Source organism: Syngnathus leptorhynchus, chromosome 12 (assembly GCF_054491065.1).
Source record: "Syngnathus leptorhynchus isolate UIUO chromosome 12, UIUO_Slep, whole genome shotgun sequence".
Taxonomy (NCBI): Eukaryota; Metazoa; Chordata; class Actinopteri; order Syngnathiformes; family Syngnathidae; genus Syngnathus; species Syngnathus leptorhynchus.
Genome location: NC_141206.1, coordinates 10,758,264 through 10,775,244, shown reverse-complemented (window position 1 = coordinate 10,775,244; position 16,981 = coordinate 10,758,264). Strand labels below are relative to the sequence as shown.

Genomic DNA, 16,981 nt, shown 5'->3' with positions numbered 1-16,981 from the left:
ACCAGTTGAGCTTGATCCTCGCCGCCGTGGATGAAGATGTTGGTGGCCGCTGCTGCAAAAGCAGAGCCGAGTGAGCGCTTTGTAAATGGCCCGCTAACGTGCCCGGGCGAGCGCTCACCTGGGTCTTGCTCCACCTCGGCGAGCCTCCTCTCGAGCTGCTCCCTCAGGCGGTCGTTGGTGGAGATGCTTTCCTCCAGGCGCCGCCTCAAAGCTCGGATCTCCTCGAGGTGCTCGGCCAGCAGGTCTGCGCACGGCGATGTGATGTAAAAAAAAACATACAGCGATGGCGTCGCGGCGAGTCGTCGACACTTGACTACCTGAATTGACGGCCGGCGCGTCCGTGGAGGCGTTTGCCTGGTGGGGTTCCTGATGATGGGCCATGACGGACAGGTGCAGGTCCAGCTCGCCGCGCAGGCTGACGTTGAGCTGCTCGCTGCCCCTCAGACGCTGGTGAAGCAGTTGGTTCTCCCTCTGCAGGAGCAAAAGTCGGTCGCCGGACGCCTCCGCCACTTGGGCTCCTTCTCCTGTATGTGAAGGAGCCATGACTATTTCTTTTCTTTCCAGCAGAAATGGATAGGTGCTACTTAATAATGCAATTTGAAAGTGGACGGGCAAGGGAGGGGAGGGAAAGCGGACACCTGCGGCGCCCTCGGCCCGCGTGGGACGCCTCAGTGCGCCACAATGGCCGTGAGTGGAAAAGAAGTGCCGGGGCGAGCGTGCGACATGATACCAACATGAGACCAAAAGAGCACGTGATGGAATTTACAATGTGGAATGACTGGTGCCAAACTTTGGCCTACGACTGTATTTAGAAACAAATCGCACCTTGCGTGGGCGGCCTGCCGTGAGAGGAGGACCTTCCGCTGTGGGGACTGCCGGGACTCTGGACTCGGAGCTGACTCTGCAGGCTCTGGATGAGGCAATTCTTCTCCTGCAGTTCTTTGGCCAACCTGAGAGAAGGAGGAGAAAGACGACAAGGGTCCGTCACACTCTTCTACTGAATTCTGAAGGGGTAGAAAATTCTCGGTTAAGTTTCTGCCGGGAGGTTCCGATGGAGAATATTGGACTTTTTCCAACACTGAAAATGCCCAGGAATTCAGTATCATGCTCAGCAGAACCACAAACATTTCTAACCACACCGTCCGTTTTAGACAGGCACACAATTCCTCAAGTCCACAGCAAACGCCAAGCCTCTCCACTCACGCGTCTAAGCGCTCGCCGGCGCGCTCGGTCACTGCGATATTTTGCCGAAGCAGGCAACCGACATGTTTCCGCAGCCAATGTCTCTCGACCTCCAGCTCCGCACGCAGCTTTTCCAGCTCCTGCTGGACCGGGCCGGCGGGGCTGTCCGCCAGCCCCCGTTCGCTACAAATAAATGCCAGCCTTTAGCAAAGGCAAAAGTCACAATTTCTGCTGTGAAATGACACAAAGCGTAGAGAAATGCTGTTCAAAAGGCACAATGTCTCCTCACGGTTTGTCCTCTAATGTTCTGATTTGTACGCCGCCGCTGACCCAGTTGTATCATCAATTGTTTTGTTGACATGAAAATAGGTCAATGGCCAGGCAGACGCCATTCAAGTCCAGGCTACCCCAGAATGCCAGACGGGGTCACAAAGCAATTAGGGGAAAGGCTAGAGGGGAGTCTTTCCTTTTAAAGAGGTCATGAGGCAAACATCAAACCTCCCCAAAAATCTTCCATCAGTGCCATGTGGGGGTGGGTTGGCCTATAAAAAAAACTAGCGAGCCCTACCTTGGACTTGAAAAGCACAGCAAACCAAAAAAAACACCCTGAGCTGTTGTCAGTTTTCAATTGTGCTGAGGGAGGTTGTAAATATGGAGTGAGACGTACCTGCGAGAAAGCTCCAGAACTGCCACATCTTCATTATCCCGATGCGTCTCTCCTAATAGGCACAATCAGCAATGCTTGAGTATGTTTTTGGTCAGCTAGCCTCGCCGCTCGCTACCTTTGTCCAGGCGTCCCTCCAGCCGATCCAGAATCCTCAGGCTCTTGTCCAGCTGCTCCTTGAGCACCTCGTTCATGTAGCCTTCGGCCGGGCTGGAGCGGAGCATCTCCTGGAAGGCCCTCCTCAGCTCGGCCGTCTGTCGGCGCTGAAGGCCCGCCAGTCGCCGGCTCTCCTTGAGCTGCTGCCTGAGCTGCGACAGCTCCCTGGCTTGCGACTGCACCAGGGAGTCCAGGCTGTGGGAGCAAGGCGCACACTCACATCAGGCTCTTTTCCTACGACGGTCAATGACGTGATTGACAGAAAAGAATTCAGCATTTCAGACAATTCCAACCTGGCAGGCGATGTGGAGCGGCTACGGGCTTGCTGTAGCTGCCCATTGGCGCTTGTCTTTCTTTCCACATCATCGGTTTCCCCGCTCGTGGGCCGGAGCTCTCCGTCACGCGTCTGCTCCCTACTGGGCCTGGCGGGACGGCTCTGTGTCCCGTCCCGATCGCTAAGCTGGTCAACGGCGTTCCTTTGCATCTGGCGGGCGAGTTTGGCTTGTCTTTCCAACTGGACCTTCAACTCTCGCACCTGCGCCTGGAGCAGTAGCGGGTCCTCGGAGAGGCCGTAGTCTTCGTAGGTCTGGAGGCTTTTCAGGCTGACCTGAAAACACAGCATTAGCCTTTTTCCTGTCGCGTCGTTGCGGTCATCGCAAAATACCTTGGCCGAGCTCAAGGAGGGGGAACTCGGGTACGGTGTGCTGGAGGCGGAGTCCAGATTTTCAGTGGAGGAAAAGTGCGCCTGCTCATGAGTCAGCAGTGAAGGGAGACTAGCGGCGCTTCCGCTCGCTTTGACGCCCACCTCGAGGTCTGGAGAAAAAAAAACCCAGAAGCTTTAAACAGTGTCGAAGGTGACAAGAACCAATTGTACTGATTCAGAATCATTTGATGGAAAGGCCCGTCAAAATGTGCTCCAAACTGCAGCACTCGCTTGGTGGAAACAAGGCCGGAAAGAAAGAAAGAGTGGAAATGATGACAGGACATGCATCCATGCAAAACATTGCATGGAGATACCACCACAGTGAGAACCAGAAGAAAGTGAGTTTAGGAGACAGCTGGTGTGTGTTAGTGCCTCCTGCAGCCAGATTAGTGTCCACTCAGAAGACAGACATGCAGCGTCCGTCTCGACGGCGTCTGACCTGAGCTACTGCTCTCTTCCCTATCGTTGGCGCTCTTGGCCGTGGTTTCGTAACCCAGGTCCTGCAAATCCACCTGCACGCCTTTGTCATCCTGCTCCACAGCTGGCATTGGGGGCAACGTTAAGTCACATTAAGTGTGTGCGTTTTTCACTTGGAAGTGGAGGTACCACTGTCAAGCTGTCAAACGGAACGGAAGCAAAGATGGACTACTTCCTTGCGAGAAAAATACGTGCTCACCTTTTTGCGCCGCGTTATTGGGTGTGGACTGAGCCAATTTCTCCTCCAGGTTTTTGCAGGCTTTTTTCTTCTCCCTCAGCGCCTTGTGGAGAGTCTCCAGCTGAGCTTGAACACCGGGCGCTAAGCCCTTGGTGTCCGGCAGCACGGCGTGGGACTCGTTCTTTTCCCTACGGGCGCGCTCCTCCTGCAGGGAGGCCTCCAGCTCGCAAATCCTCTGCGAGTGATCGGCGAGGAACCGGTCGAGAATTTTCAGGTTGCCAAGGAGGTCCGACTTGAGAAGTTCCTCGTTTGGCCGAGTCAGGCGCCGCAGTCGTTGTCTGTTTTGTAGAGCTCGCTGGAGGTTGTCCAAGTGCCGTTGCAGGTCGGCCTTGCTGAACGAGCCGCTACTCGTACAGCCGGCTGCCAAAGAAGCAATCACGGATTCCGCCGAGCTAAGGCATTTCAGAAGAACTTTGGTTATCTTCTGACTTGAAGATGGATCACAACTTCCGCTTTTCCCGTCTTGATCCCTCAGCTCATTTTCTCGGAAAGGTTCCGTCTCCGTGGAAGACGAGTCCTCGTGCGCCGAACCCTCGGGTCCTCCGAAGACCCCTCTCGGGTTGCGCTCATCTGACGAAGCGTCGGCTGCCTCTATCTTCAAACAGAGATCTCTGATTTCCGCCTGCTTTCCCTGGCTGTCTGCCAACAAAAGGTGCTTCTTTGCCAAGTTCAAAAGTTGCGCAAGATGCTTGTTGAGCTCCTCCTTTTCCTGAAGCGCTCTCCGTGAATCCAGGCAGGTGCCGTCGCAGCCCATACAAGCGGACCCCGCTCCTTGGCCGGACCCACCCTGGCCGCCCAGACTGCAAGCGGTCAGATAGGCGATGGTGGACTCGGCGGCTCGCAAGGCCTCGGCGTACTGGCTATTGAGACGCTCCTTGTCCTGGAGCTGCGCGTGGAGCTCCTCCCAATCGGCCAGCTGCTCGCCCAGCTTGTTGATCAAGGCCTCCTTCTCTTGGCACTCCTGGTGGAGGAGCTCCAGCTGGTTAAAGAGACCGGCGTGGCCCTGAGTGTCGTCCGGCGTGTAAGTGGACGGATAGCCGCTATCGGGAGCACGTTCGAATGAAGAAGAAGGGCCGGCGCTCGGTTGCGACGACGCCGGGGAGTGTGTAGCGGATTGCCGCGCTGCGTCCGCTTCGCTGCAAGCTTCCGGTCTCGGCCTCACCGGAACGGGCAGGCGAGATTTCAGACAGGCCTACGAAAGATTTTTGTTGTTGTTGTGCATTATTGTATAAATATTGAAGACTTTTATTCCTGTTATTTAAAACACACCTTGTGTTTTGAAATCTTGCCATCTTGCAGATTTTCCGCTTCCTCCGCGGTGGTCGCGCCCTGCAAAGTTTCCCGACTGCGTCTTAAATCAGCCTGCCCGTCGCTGCTGTCGCCCGACGCCTCTGTGCTCTCCTTCTCCTTGTGCTCGCTGGACTTTTGTTCCTTCAGCAGACCTCGCAGATGAACGTTTTCGGCCGTGAGCCTGACGACTTCCTCCCTGTAATGAGGGGATCGCTTACACTTTAAAGGTGTACTGTACTTTGCGGCGGATGCGGAAAAACCAAATATAAAGTTCGACCTTAGGTGCAGGAGTGGTGAAGCGAGAGTTTTTTCAGAATGCCTCTCCTCGGTGGCGGCACACTGAGCATTCTCTCTGCTCTGGCCCAGGCCGCTGTCCACACTCTCATTCCCAAGCAGCTAAAAGGTGAGACAAGGCAAAATCAGCCAGCGCAATTCCTCACAGGTTCCTATTCTGTTTGTATGTGTCAAGACATTTTTAGGGGCAACTTAGCGATGATTCGTGAAATACCTGCACGAGTGGGAAGTCTGTCTGACTCGCTTGGTCTTGATAGCAGCACCTTCGTAACGCCTCCGTAACGCTTGCGCTGTCTGGCTGCTAGAGTAATGGGATGTGAGGCGAGTATGACATATGTGGCTCCATTTAAAAAAAAAAAAATAAGGAAAATAATACTCAATGAGGCAACAGAATCCCCAAAAGTGTGCAAAGCGACAGCAGGATGGCATGACGTGTCTAATGTGATATGGTCAAGGGACGTCGATTCATGGGGAAATGATAAAGATAGAGAGACAGGCTTGGTTAGGAACAATGGAGGAAAGAGTCAGGAGATTATCTACAACAAGGAAAAAGACAAACACTTGGAAAAGTGCGTTTGAGACGACTGAGAAATCAAGATATAGTCAAGGTGGAAATGTTTTCATTTTGTATTTGTGACTATGACAGCTTGAAAAAATAAATCTGTAAATGACTCAAAAGACTTGTAAGTTTTGTCTCAAATGCAGCCAGACACAGCAGAGGTTAAGTCAGGTTCAAAGGTTAGACGGGAGCGACACAAAGGTGGTCGGTTCGCTTCAAAAAATAGTGTGTGCAGTTGAGAGAGAGCATTTTGCCAACCTGTTTCCACGGACGACTGCTGGCCAGGTTTTGGTCGTCCTTGTTGAAAGCATCTTGGCCGGCCTTCTCCTGCGCCGCCAACCTGTTCTGGAGCTCCACGTTTCGAGCCTGAAGCCTGCCGACGCACTCCTGCAGCTCCAGCACCTGACGGGCACGCCGTAAACTCAAGTGACATCACTGCTCATTTCCGTTAACCTCGTGTGAGATGAATTCACCTTCTGCTTGAGCTCCTGCGGCGAACTGTCGTCATGGCCCTCACCCACGCAGATGCTCATGTAAGACGTTTGATCCCCCACGAAACTCAGCGAATCCCCTGGAGCAAAAACAGCGTCAATATTCCTCCCCCAAAACAAAGACACGGCAAAAGAGTAATTTCCGGGTCGTACGGCTGTCGATGGCGCCGCCCACTCCGCCGCCGCGGTTCTGGATGGCCCCCAAACGGGCCTGCAGAGAGGCATTCCAGCGCTGGGCATCTTCCAGCTGGTGCCGCACGCTCTCCAGTTCTTTGGGGTCGACTACGTTCACGCCTGAACACAAACATTCAAAGTGTTGAAGTTTGGATGGATTGACACGTGCGTGTTCATAACACCAACTTGCAATCACGTCTGAATCCATCAAGGATCCGGTCTGAGCCCACTGCGGTTTTTAAGATGATGATGATGCAAACCAAAGTACTGGGGACTCCAGTAGAAGATGAAGGGGCATCGTCATCATCATCAAATGACTTGTCAAGACCATTATTGCATAGAGAGCTGCTTGTTACATCCAGTTGACCTATTTCCACACCTTCCACTCTGCTCAATGAAGACTGACGTGCAGGCCCGCGCGCGTTAATGACGGCTTAGAATACTACCTGAGCGTGCGCACAAGAGACACTTTGAATCAGCCTCAAAGTCGTGCCCCGACTTGACTTTGAGATTAGGGGAGCCGAGAGTCGCTGTATTTAAACAAACCAATTTGCCATGTTATATAACGAGGAGTTTATCCGATTTGAGATTGGGCTAATTTCGCGTGCGGCAGACGGCCGAGTCGGCCCCCCGATTAATACCCGCGGAGTTGTGACGTCATCGGCGGACAGACAAACGCTTTTGAGGGGAGGCGGAACAAGCACACAGGCATGCAAGAAAAACAAAGAGGGACAAAGTGAAGACTTTATTCACAGTTTTTTAACAAGGAGACAAGTCGGGGGTGACAGACAGAGACAGAGAGAGAATGACAGAGCGAGCGAGAAAGAGAAAACAAATAGCACGTCAGCGTGAAAATAAGCAGGTGATGATGTTGAAGACGAGTAGACAAACAGATGCTGAATTAGTGGGCTTGGGAGCAAACACGGGTCAGAGTGACAGAGGACAAAGAAGATGGACGGCTGTGTGTGCGTTTCCCACAGGGTCACCAAACTCATTTCCTAGCAGAACTTGAGATGTGTCGGTTTCCTAGCAACCAAATTGCGACAACTCCCGCCTCGCCCCTCACCCACTGGGGGCTCAAGAAGGACTCTCGCGCGTTTGCACCGCACCTTCTCCGATTTTGGCTCTGTCGAGCTCTCTCTCCAAGTCGTCCCTGAGCTCCTCGTTGGCTTTGACGCCGTCCTCCAGCTGCTGCCTGAGGAGCTGCACCGCCGTCAGCTCCAGTTGCAGAGCGTGAAGACGTTGGGCGCTGCAAAGCGAAACAGGATTATTTCTTCCAAATATCTAGTGCGCCACATAGTGGGGAGCGAGTTGTTAAAGTTCTTTTCCCGCTGTCCCACCTGTCCTGCTCCTTCACGGTCCTGACCAGGCTGGAGTAGAGCTGCTGCTCGGCCCTCAAAGCTTTGTTGAGTGCTTCGTGTTCCTGCTGCAAAGCTACAAGGGTAGGAAGCACCTGAAAAGCAAACAAAGCTTTAGCTCTTTTCGATTTTCCTTTTTGGGATTTTAAAATTTTACTTCTTGCTGGCTGTCTCCGCCAATCATGGTGCTTTCTCTTTGGGGGAGCCCCGAAGGCGATCGATCCATGACCCGATCCGGGGCGCGATCGCCTTGCTGGCCGAGGCGCTGCTGGAGAACCTGCTCAGGAGCAGGAAGTAAACGCTAGGACCGGGACGGTCGGTCCAACTTTCCAACGTGTGTAACGAGAGCCTCCTTACGTGGATGATCTCATCTTTGGTCTCCAGGGTGGCGGTCAGAGACTCGATATTGGCGGCCTGGCCTTCGCCTCGGCCCTCCAGCTCGGACAGGGACGCTCGGAGCTCGGCCAAAGACATCTAGACGGACATCGGGGCACCGGTGAGTCGACGGAAAATGAAAAGGAGCGTCCACGTCGACAAACGAGACCTTCAGTTCGTTCTCTCTCTTCAGCGCTTTGTTGAGAGCCTCCGTTTTCTGCGCCAGCTCTTTTTTGAGAACGACAACGGTTTTCTTGGAGACCGGAATGTTTTCCGTGCTGTCGTCGCTGTTCCTCCGGGAAAGCTCAGCTATGGCATCGGGGAAAAAAACAACAACAACAACGTATCAGCGTTGTTGCCACTCGCACAATCACGTGCTGAATTAGGTTCACCTTCGCGCTCGTCCAACTTCTCTTGCATGATTTGGATGGTTTGTCTGAGCTCCAGCACGTAATCTGGCTCCCCGTCGCGCTCCGCTGTGTCCCGGCCAGAGTGGAGGAGCCTCTGCGAAAATCGGCACGCACAAAAACGTCACTCTGAACTTGTCCACTAATGAAAAGGAGTCCAAATGAATTTCTGTTTTATCCCGCGAGGGGCTTACGTCGATGACGGCGTCTTTTTCACTGAGGAAGAATCGGAGCTCTGCGGTTTCCAAAGAGTCCTTTTGGGCCGCCGTGGAGTTTTGCCTCTCAGCGGCGGCGAGCTGATGCTGCCGCTCGGACAGCTGCCTCCTCAGCTCCTGAATCTCCTGGGAACGCTCGGACAGCATGCGGTTGTAGTGCTCGGCGGACTCCTGACGAGATGAAAACGATATTGTCGGAATGTTCACACGTAGAGTCGCGTGTATTTTTTTGGCAAACCTTGATGAGTTGGTCTTTGCTACGAACGGTCGCCAGCAGTCCTTGCACGGCGCCCTCGTTGTCGGCCACGAGCCTTTCCCTGGCTTTCACCGCCTCGGCCAGCATGGCCTCGTTCACCTTTAACCTCTGGCCCAGCTGCTCGGCCAAGTCGCGGGCGTGACTTTGCGACTGGCTCAGCACCGACTCGGACAATTCCTGCGAGAAGACGGGAGGCGGACGAGTTTGAGCGATAGCTCTTAGCGTGTTAGCGCGTGCCTGCCGACTTGCCTCCAAATCTTTGGTTTTGCCGTCGAGGGAGAGCTGCAGCTGGATGATGAGGGAGTCTTTCTCTCTCAGAGACCTGTTGAGGTTGTCCTCCACGTCTTGTTTGGCCCTCTGCAGGTTCTTTAGCGTGTTTGCGAGGAGCTGCAGTTCCACATCCTTCTCTTTGATCAGACTATCAAAATTCTGTGCGTGGAAAGAAAAAAAATACACGAAGCAAAAGCGAGTTATCGCTCATGATTGACATGAGCATTTTGTCTTTCATCTTCTCACATGAATAGTTTCTTCGTTGTGCGACAGAGAGTTCTTGAGCCTCTGCAGGTCTCGATCCTTCTCCCTGAGCGACAGCTGCAGCTGGTGGATTTCGTTGTCTTTCTCTTCCATGGCTGCAAATCTCTCATCCAGCGCTTGCTGCGAGTCGGGTTGAATTCCACCGTTAAACTCGTATCTCGAAGCACGAGATCTTGCAAGCACGCTCACCTCCAGCGCCTTTTCCTTTTCTTTCAGCCTTCGGCACAGCTTGGCCAGCATGCCGTCGTTCCCCGCCGGACTCTCGTTTTGCTCAAAATCTTTCATCGTGTTTAGGTAGTCCTAAAATAACAAACAACAACGTTTTATTTTTGTTCTCTATTCAAAGGAACACAGCGGCGTGCGTCACCTGTAACTGCTGCTCTTTATCGGCCAAGGTGGACGTTAGCCGCTGGATGGTGACTTCGTGGGCGTGCACTTTTCTTGTAGTTTGCTCCAACAGCTCCTGGTACTGCTGCTCCAGAGAACGTTCCCTCTCCTCGATCTCGCCGCTTAGCTTTTTCACTTGGTTGTTGAGATCCTGGAAGGGCGGATACAATTTGACACAGAGCTCTTCTGAATGTCAAATTTGTTCTCACATTCAAGGCTTTGTCTCCTTTCTTCTTCTGCTGCTGCAGGTCTTCCAGCTCCACCTCCAGCTGCTCCTTGGCCTGCTGCAAGTCAGCCAGCTCCTGCTCTCTCCTGTCCAGGGCCCGCTGCAGCTTCTGGGCTTCCATCACCTTGGCGTGGTGCTCGCCCTGGAGCTGGATCAGCTCTGTTTGCTTGGCCGTCAAGAGACTTTGGTGCTCTTCCGCTCCCTGCGGGAGGGGTGGACGCAAGACGCTGGTGTTGAACTGAAAGTTTTCCATGGTCGCACGCAGACCCACCTGATATTTTTGCATCTGGGCCTTGTGCGCCGTTTCCCTGGCTTTGGCGAGGGCATCGTCCCGGTCCTCAATCTCGTGGCACAACTCTGCGATCTGCGGGGATCGAAGTTAGCAAAAATCAAAGTTGGGCTTCCAAAGGAGCATCAAAGAAAGGCCTCGCACCTCTTTGTCTTTTTCTCTGAGGACCTGCGTGAGCCCTTGGATGGTTTTGTCTCTCTTGAGCCCGTTTTTCTTCTCCGCTTGGAGTTCATTCTCGCTCTCGTCCAGCCTTCCCGACAGCGCCTGTGTGCAAACGTTGTTTCATTGGACCTTTTGACGGACAAACGCAAAACAACAAGTTGCATTGCGGCTTTTCACGCTACCTTGGCTTGGCTCTGACTTTCTTCCAGTGTCTTTGTCAGGTTTTCGAGGGCGCTTCTTGCCTGGGTGAGCTCTTCGGTTAGCCGCTTGTTGACGGACTCCAGTCGATGAACCTGGCTCTGCAAATTTGGAACGCAGAAGAAGAGGGAAGATAAATACGCCGCTTAACTTTGAGTGACATTTCCCAACAGCGCCAGTCCGCCCAGTCGGACGGCAGCACAGAACTACCTCCACCGCGGCAGGCAAGTACTGATCATCAAATTCTTCCGTGAGGTCGTGCAGAGACTTCCACTGAGCCTCTTTGCGCGCTCGCTTGTTCGAGACGGGGAGATGGCCGGCGGTGAACCTTTTCAGGACAGGGAGGCGGCTCCCGCAAGGGACTGAAACTTCTTGCTTGCCGAGGCAGCGCAGGAGCTGGATCAAGTCGGAGATCACCGAGGGCTGCCGCGAGGTTCTGCGGAGGAGCATTTGAGCTTGAGCCTTTCCCGCCGGATCCACGTTGGCGGCGTGTCGGGAGACAGACGTCTTGGCTTCTCGGACTTTGGTCCTACCCGGCTTGGTTTCTGGAGTTTCAAAGTCTCGATTGAGGGACTGCAGGGACGCGGAACGGACTTTTAATCCGGGCCTAGGAAAGGTGCCCTTATGGTGGACCAGGTCCAGGTACATGCTCTGAGAGCTGCCCCGCGTGCCCCGCAAACCAAAGGTCTTGGTCGGGCTGTCCAGCCCCACAGTTGATCCCATCCTCCATTTCTTGAGACCCGAACGACCCGGAAGCACTCCTTTGCCCGCCAGTCTATCCAGACTCACACATCTCCTCATGCGCTGACTACTGGCGCGTTCCCTCGGCGACTTTGTGTCATCTGGCGGCTGACTGGCGGCCTCGTCGTCAAAACTGGCCGCCCCGGACGATCTGAGGGAAGTCTTTGCGCTCTCCTCGTCGCTCTTTTCCTGATCCACGTTGTGTTTGTTGTAGACGTGGATGATGCACTGGATCAGGTGCGCCTTCTCCGCTTGGATCTTCTGCACACGGCCGTTGTGCTGTTCCTGCAGCTGGCTGAGGTTCACGTCGCACTGGATCACCTTGTCCAGCTGGAATACGCACTTGCCGCAGAGGAACTCGCCGCGGCCGTCGCGGGTCACCTCCCGGCCCAGCACGTGCGACAAAACCACCTGCAGCTTCCTTTTTGCCGCCGAGCTGAAGATCCAGCGACACTGGTTGCCGACTAGCCGGCCGCTGCATATGCGACACGAGTCCTTCATGTCGCCGTTCACATCGATCCAAAACGTCCGTTCCTAAAGATCCTCTGCCAGCCGGCCGCAGAAGAGCGAGCCATCGTTGGGCGACGCGCGGGAGAGAATGAATGATTACAGAGTTTACAGTGTAAGCCGTAATCCTTGGATAATCCCCGCTCCTGCCTCTGTTCCGCTCGCATCCGACACAGTTGATCAGATCAAATCCTCCGAGGCTACCGTAGTCATCTTTGTTCTGGCCGTTGCCTGCCCGGCACTCCCTTGCGCGGCGTCAACTTTGAAGAACGCGTCGGAGATGGGACCCGCCGATTCCTCGTCCTTTGCTCTTAAGAATCTCCACTTAAGCGAGTTGTTGCCTAGAAATCACTGTTGTCACCTATCCCATTCCAACCCAATCCAAGCCGGTTCTCTGTTTGACACTGACCGCGCTGGGCAAGTCGTGCGGCGAGCCGGGATGCTTCTCAGTAAATATGGACGGCCGTAAATAACTGACTCCAGACAGCCCGGTAATCCGGTTTTAACTCTGTGACCGGGGACCCGATGAGGGACAGCGAGTTCACTATATGGGAAGTCATGAGATGCTGCTCCTTGCTTGACGATTTATAGATCAATGACATCAAAGCCGAGTTCCATCTTCGGCATTTTGCATTGTTTGGGGAACTTTGGATGACTTGACCGAGCGACGCTGCGCTTTTGATTCAACGAGGGGGGAAATTGGGTAACAGGCTGACACAAAGAGTCAAAGCAAAACAAAAAAGGATGCGCTGTGTATTTCAAAAGCACTGACCTGGTTGTCAGGTTTCATTTGGTCCTTTTCTTTGAGGAGTTGCTCCTTCAGGGCCTGGGGGTCAACGCAAACACAAGCGGTGTGAGGGTAAATGGAGTCAGAGCGGTGAGTTTGGGCCATCGCGAGGAAGCCACACCTCAAGTTCGTCCGTCAGCTGTTTGACCCGCTCGTTTGACAGCGCGTCCATCTCTCTGTGCCTGTCGTTGTTCTCCGCTTCCTGGTTGGTCAATGTCATCTTCAGCTGTTCGATGATGCTGGAGGGGGCAAAACAACAATGAGACCTCTCCAACGTGACAGGCGGGTTGCTCTTTATGCGTACTCGTCCTTCTCCTGCAGGGCCAGCTGCAGGTCTTGCGCGGGCGAGGGGGGGTCGGGCGGTCCCGCAAACTGGAGCTGCTTCTCCATGTTGATGTTCTTCAGCTTCTCTTGCTCAGCGATGGCCGCCATCTTCTCCACCTCGTCTTCGGCCGTTCGCAGACACTGGTGCAAGAGAGAAACAAACATTTGTGGAAGAAGGCGTAATATCCCCATGACTGCCCTACAGGGGGCAGTGATGAGCTCGGCAAAGTTTGGACTCACTTCTTCCAGTTCAGAGATCCTCTGGTTGAGCGAGTTTCGGAGCGCGTCCATGTCTCGCTGCGCTTGCTCTCTGATGCGCTGCGGCTCTCCCGTCTCTCGACTGGCCAGACTCTCCAGCGCTTTGCTGCCAAAGCATTGGGGGCTGAGCTCATGGCAACGTATGGGATTGGACAAACCTGGGCGGCTCTTACGACGCGGACACGAGCAGCTCCTGCTTCTCTGCCAAGTCTCTCTTCATGGACTCCAGCTCCACTTTCAACTCGATGTTCTGTGGAGACATTATTGATTTGATTGCGGCGAGCCCAAACGACTTCATTCAAAATAAAAAAGTAAGTACGCCACCGTTTTGAATATGTCCTCTGTGGAGCCGTCGCATTTCTGCTGCATGCGCTCCTCCAGGAAGTAAATGCGCAGTTTCAGGTTGAAGTTCTCCTTCTTGAACGCGGTGATTTGCTGCCAACAAAGAGCAAGCAAACATATGAGCACGACGTTACTCTCCTGATTTTGAAGTCTTGAGTTTGAAAACTTCAAAATGTGACTAAAAGCTGTGAATCACATGCATAGAACAACTATGTGTGTGTGTGTGTGTGTTGTTGGAATGAATGAAGGTCTTCATCATGCACGTATGCGAGAGCCGGGCCAACTATGCATCATTGTGCCGCGGGGCATGCATCTGGAAACTGGGGGTGCAGTCTGCTCTCTTCCAGTCCGTAAAACATTTCATCATGCGACCGGCCGCTAGCCAGGCAGCTCACGCCGACATGTCTGAAGGTCAGCAAGCCTCACGCAGCTCCTCCTCTTCGACAAATGTCCATAAATGGTTTTGTGTGGTTCAGGTGGCGCTTGCTAAGCAACTGCTACCAATGCAAAGAACTCACATTTTCGTAGTCCTTCATGGTGAGGGCTTTGATTGGGGCCATCTTGCTGGGACAGGACGCCGCTGTTGGGACAACAAGAAAGCGTTAGTCAGATGGCCAGAGGCTTCTGGAAAAAAAAAAAAATAAAATCCCTCGACAAGGCAAACGAGGCAAGCGCTTTATTATTCTCGTTACTCGAATCATTTCCAAACTTTCCTAGCATTTTTTGTGGCCATTTTTCTCTCTCCTCAGCATCTCTTTGTCAAGTCAACCTCTGTTCTGTATGTGCACATTTCTAACGAGACGAGAGAATCCTCAGCGGGATCGTCTAATTAGACTCTTGCGGCCGTTGGCTTTGCTCATGTTAGGAAACGGATGACAACGGCGGCGGCGGCGTTAATGAAAACACAAGGGGAACGCAACGTCAACAAACAATCGGGAAGCTTTGCCGTACCTGTCATGACGCCCGCAGCGGAGTGGTCGCCAGCATTTATGGAGTCCAGGAGGGCGCAGCTGCGGATCAAAACATTTGGTGAGCAGAATCAATGAGCGGCCAATCGCGGCGTTGCTTCATCACATCCCAGCTGCGGACGCGCTCACGAGCAGCACTACTTCTATCTAAAAGACAATCGAGAGCGATGTTTACTTGTTACTCACGCTGGCCGCTCGCACACAACCCTACGGACACACTCCAGAAATAGCTCAAGAATGACTCTGTGCCTCATTTACATGCTTACTCTCGCCCGCTCTTTCTCTCTCTCTCTCTCTCTCACGGTGTGTGTGAAAGACACAGCATGTGCCGGTGACAGCCGAGCTCTCAAATTCAAAACGCAGGACACAAGACGCTTTGCTTTGGTACGCGGACAAGAAGACCACTGTGATGGTGTCACTCCCCCCGCCCCCCACTAGAAAAACAACACTGGCAAGACACATCTGCACAACCTCAACAATACAATGAGCTTCAGTACTCCGCTGAGAATTAAAAAAAATTAAAGACAAAAAAGATAAAACTGTGACTTCATTCCCGGTCAGACTGGCTTTGGCTCAAGTGTTTGCTTTCCCACTCTTGACCCTTCAACCCTGATGAGCTAATAATAATAAAGTTATACTAATGTAGAAATAATAATGACTTCATCCCATCAAACATATTTTGATCATTCTTCTGTCCTTACTATGGAAACTATCCAGAATTTTCCATCCTTGTGCAAGCCGAATGATAACTGCAAAATAGCTTGACAAAAAACGCCCAGTAAGACTTGAAAGAAGTCATCACACACTTCCTGTGCAGATGAAGAGGAAGCATGCTTACGCATGTGACAGATTTAAGCAAACAACAAAACAAGATGTGAAACAACATTCATCACTAAATGTGCTGGCACCATGCAGTCAGTCTCAAGAGAATCCCTCTCTTTGACAGTTTGGCAGAGGCATCCGTGTCAACCCGTCGCCAAACAAGAAACAGCACAACAACACGGAACTTCCTCTTTTTCGCCTTTTTGCTAAGCGCTCGTCCACTTTTCAACCAGTACACCGCCGGTCTCTCACAAGGCAGCCCAATTTGTCGTAACGCACACCGTGCATATCAGCTAACATCTTGGATTACTCCGGCGGCACGATTGCCACCTGGATGCCCTCCTGAGGCCAAGGTTAGGGATGCGCGGGGGAGATACACGCAGCGGCAGGAGGATCTATCAAGCTACAAACACAACAGGAAGCCACTACTACAGCAGCAAGAGCGTTAAATGAGGCTGTTTGACCTACCGGGTCAGCGCACTCTGCTCTCCCCAATGTCACTGCGAAGTAAACCCAAAAGCCACAAGCAACACTGTGGCTGTTACTGTGTGAGGAGGCGGGGACGTGGGTTGGCTGCAAATATGGCAATGTGTCGTCCACATTGGATGTGGCAGATGTGAACCATAAGTACAGCAGTACCATGACCTCAGTTCCCTGACCAATGTGGTGAGACGTCAGTTTGTGATAATGGCAAGCAGCAAAACCATCATGCATTTTTGAAATTTCATGAATGAATAGAAGCCGCAGTTGTGATGACATTCAAATATCAAGTTAAATATTTCATCAGTGTTTATGATAACCAGAGCTTTAAATGTAGATTTGACAAATTTTCTAATCGTTTCAAAATTTTGATGAAATCGGAATTAAACTACAGATAATGACAATTACTCGAGACACGTTATCACATCCAATATGGCGGCGACGTCAACGTACGATCGACCAACAATTGGAGGCAGACGTATCAGACGTCGCCCCGCCCAACCATTATTTCCGGAATCGTCAACAAAGGGTGCCAGCCAATCAACACCTGGCCCTATACATGATTGACGTTTGTGGCACGGCTGCAAAGTATTATCAAAATAACTGGATGCCAAGTCGCCCCAATAGTCATGAAAAGGCAAAAATGCGCCGCGTCTAAGTTTACGAGAGGAAAAAAATCCTGTCATGAATGCACAAGAGGCTATCCGTAGCTATCAGTACGTGGCACAACAAACATGGCATACACACAAATACACAAGTCAGTTGATAAACGGAGCATTAGCAACGAGGTTAGCTTTAGCTGGACTCGCCCCCCAAATGGAAGAGCGTAGACATGCTAATTGTTAGCCGGCTAAGCGCCAGACTTTTTTCCCCCCCTTCTTTTTTTTTTACCTTCCGTTCAAGTCAACGGGGAGCGTCTGGTCGTCGCCCATCACCGAATCCATGATAGTATTTGTCGTTTAGTTGGTGCTTTCCGAGTCGTGGCGTAGCATTTTTGGTGTCAAAACAAGTCCGTTAAATGCTGGAAAAGCGGGACGGGATTCAAAATAGTCCAAGCTGCCGCCATCATGCTACGTGACGTCATCAGGGTGTACGTTGGAGGCCGCTGGTGCATTCA

General features: G+C 52.6%; 2 protein-coding genes and 1 long non-coding RNA gene across 5 annotated transcripts in view; 1 reads left to right on the top strand and 2 right to left on the bottom strand.

The window, feature by feature from the left end:
- LOC147048456 (myomegalin-like) overlaps positions 1–16,981 on the bottom strand; it is a 23,658-nt gene extending 6,677 nt beyond the window's left edge. For 2 of the 3 annotated variants that reach the window (XM_085925492.1, XM_085925494.1), the window contains exons 1-41: positions 16,756–16,981; positions 14,546–14,604; positions 14,113–14,174; positions 13,577–13,687; positions 13,426–13,502; positions 13,235–13,358; positions 12,975–13,135; positions 12,792–12,909; positions 12,656–12,709; positions 10,620–10,736; positions 10,420–10,539; positions 10,258–10,350; positions 9,970–10,188; positions 9,741–9,911; positions 9,563–9,673; positions 9,356–9,493; positions 9,089–9,268; positions 8,822–9,016; positions 8,563–8,754; positions 8,354–8,465; positions 8,131–8,270; positions 7,944–8,060; positions 7,744–7,863; positions 7,569–7,681; positions 7,338–7,477; positions 6,208–6,348; positions 6,037–6,134; positions 5,822–5,965; positions 5,219–5,305; positions 4,988–5,106; positions 4,690–4,906; positions 3,382–4,612; positions 3,145–3,246; positions 2,667–2,815; positions 2,296–2,609; positions 1,965–2,197; positions 1,850–1,901; positions 826–950; positions 318–524; positions 119–244; positions 1–52 (exon numbers count right to left, since the gene is read on the bottom strand). The exon at positions 1–52 is cut by the window's left edge and continues 68 nt beyond it. In XM_085925492.1, coding sequence (XP_085781618.1) covers positions 1–52; positions 119–244; positions 318–524; positions 826–950; positions 1,850–1,901; positions 1,965–2,197; positions 2,296–2,609; positions 2,667–2,815; positions 3,145–3,246; positions 3,382–4,612; positions 4,690–4,906; positions 4,988–5,106; positions 5,219–5,305; positions 5,822–5,965; positions 6,037–6,134; positions 6,208–6,348; positions 7,338–7,477; positions 7,569–7,681; positions 7,744–7,863; positions 7,944–8,060; positions 8,131–8,270; positions 8,354–8,465; positions 8,563–8,754; positions 8,822–9,016; positions 9,089–9,268; positions 9,356–9,493; positions 9,563–9,673; positions 9,741–9,911; positions 9,970–10,188; positions 10,258–10,350; positions 10,420–10,539; positions 10,620–10,736; positions 12,656–12,709; positions 12,792–12,909; positions 12,975–13,135; positions 13,235–13,358; positions 13,426–13,502; positions 13,577–13,687; positions 14,113–14,174; positions 14,546–14,604; positions 16,756–16,808 — 6,494 coding nt within the window. In that variant the 5' untranslated portion in view covers positions 16,809–16,981. The remainder of the gene's footprint in view (positions 53–118; positions 245–317; positions 525–825; positions 951–1,849; positions 1,902–1,964; positions 2,198–2,295; positions 2,610–2,666; positions 2,816–3,144; positions 3,247–3,381; positions 4,613–4,689; positions 4,907–4,987; positions 5,107–5,218; positions 5,306–5,821; positions 5,966–6,036; positions 6,135–6,207; positions 6,349–7,337; positions 7,478–7,568; positions 7,682–7,743; positions 7,864–7,943; positions 8,061–8,130; positions 8,271–8,353; positions 8,466–8,562; positions 8,755–8,821; positions 9,017–9,088; positions 9,269–9,355; positions 9,494–9,562; positions 9,674–9,740; positions 9,912–9,969; positions 10,189–10,257; positions 10,351–10,419; positions 10,540–10,619; positions 10,737–12,655; positions 12,710–12,791; positions 12,910–12,974; positions 13,136–13,234; positions 13,359–13,425; positions 13,503–13,576; positions 13,688–14,112; positions 14,175–14,545; positions 14,605–16,755) is intronic. The other variant, XM_085925493.1, reaches the window with a different exon arrangement.
- Positions 10,777–11,877, bottom strand: LOC147048458 (uncharacterized; the record flags this gene model as incomplete). Its single annotated transcript, XM_085926930.1, has 1 exon — positions 10,777–11,877. A coding segment is annotated over exon 1 (1,101 nt), but the record flags the coding sequence as incomplete, so codon positions are not given.
- On the top strand, positions 13,844–15,075 carry LOC147048457 (uncharacterized). Its single transcript, XR_015067685.1, has 4 exons — positions 13,844–14,005; positions 14,071–14,261; positions 14,460–14,623; positions 14,879–15,075. It is a non-coding gene; the product is annotated as an uncharacterized LOC147048457 (long non-coding RNA).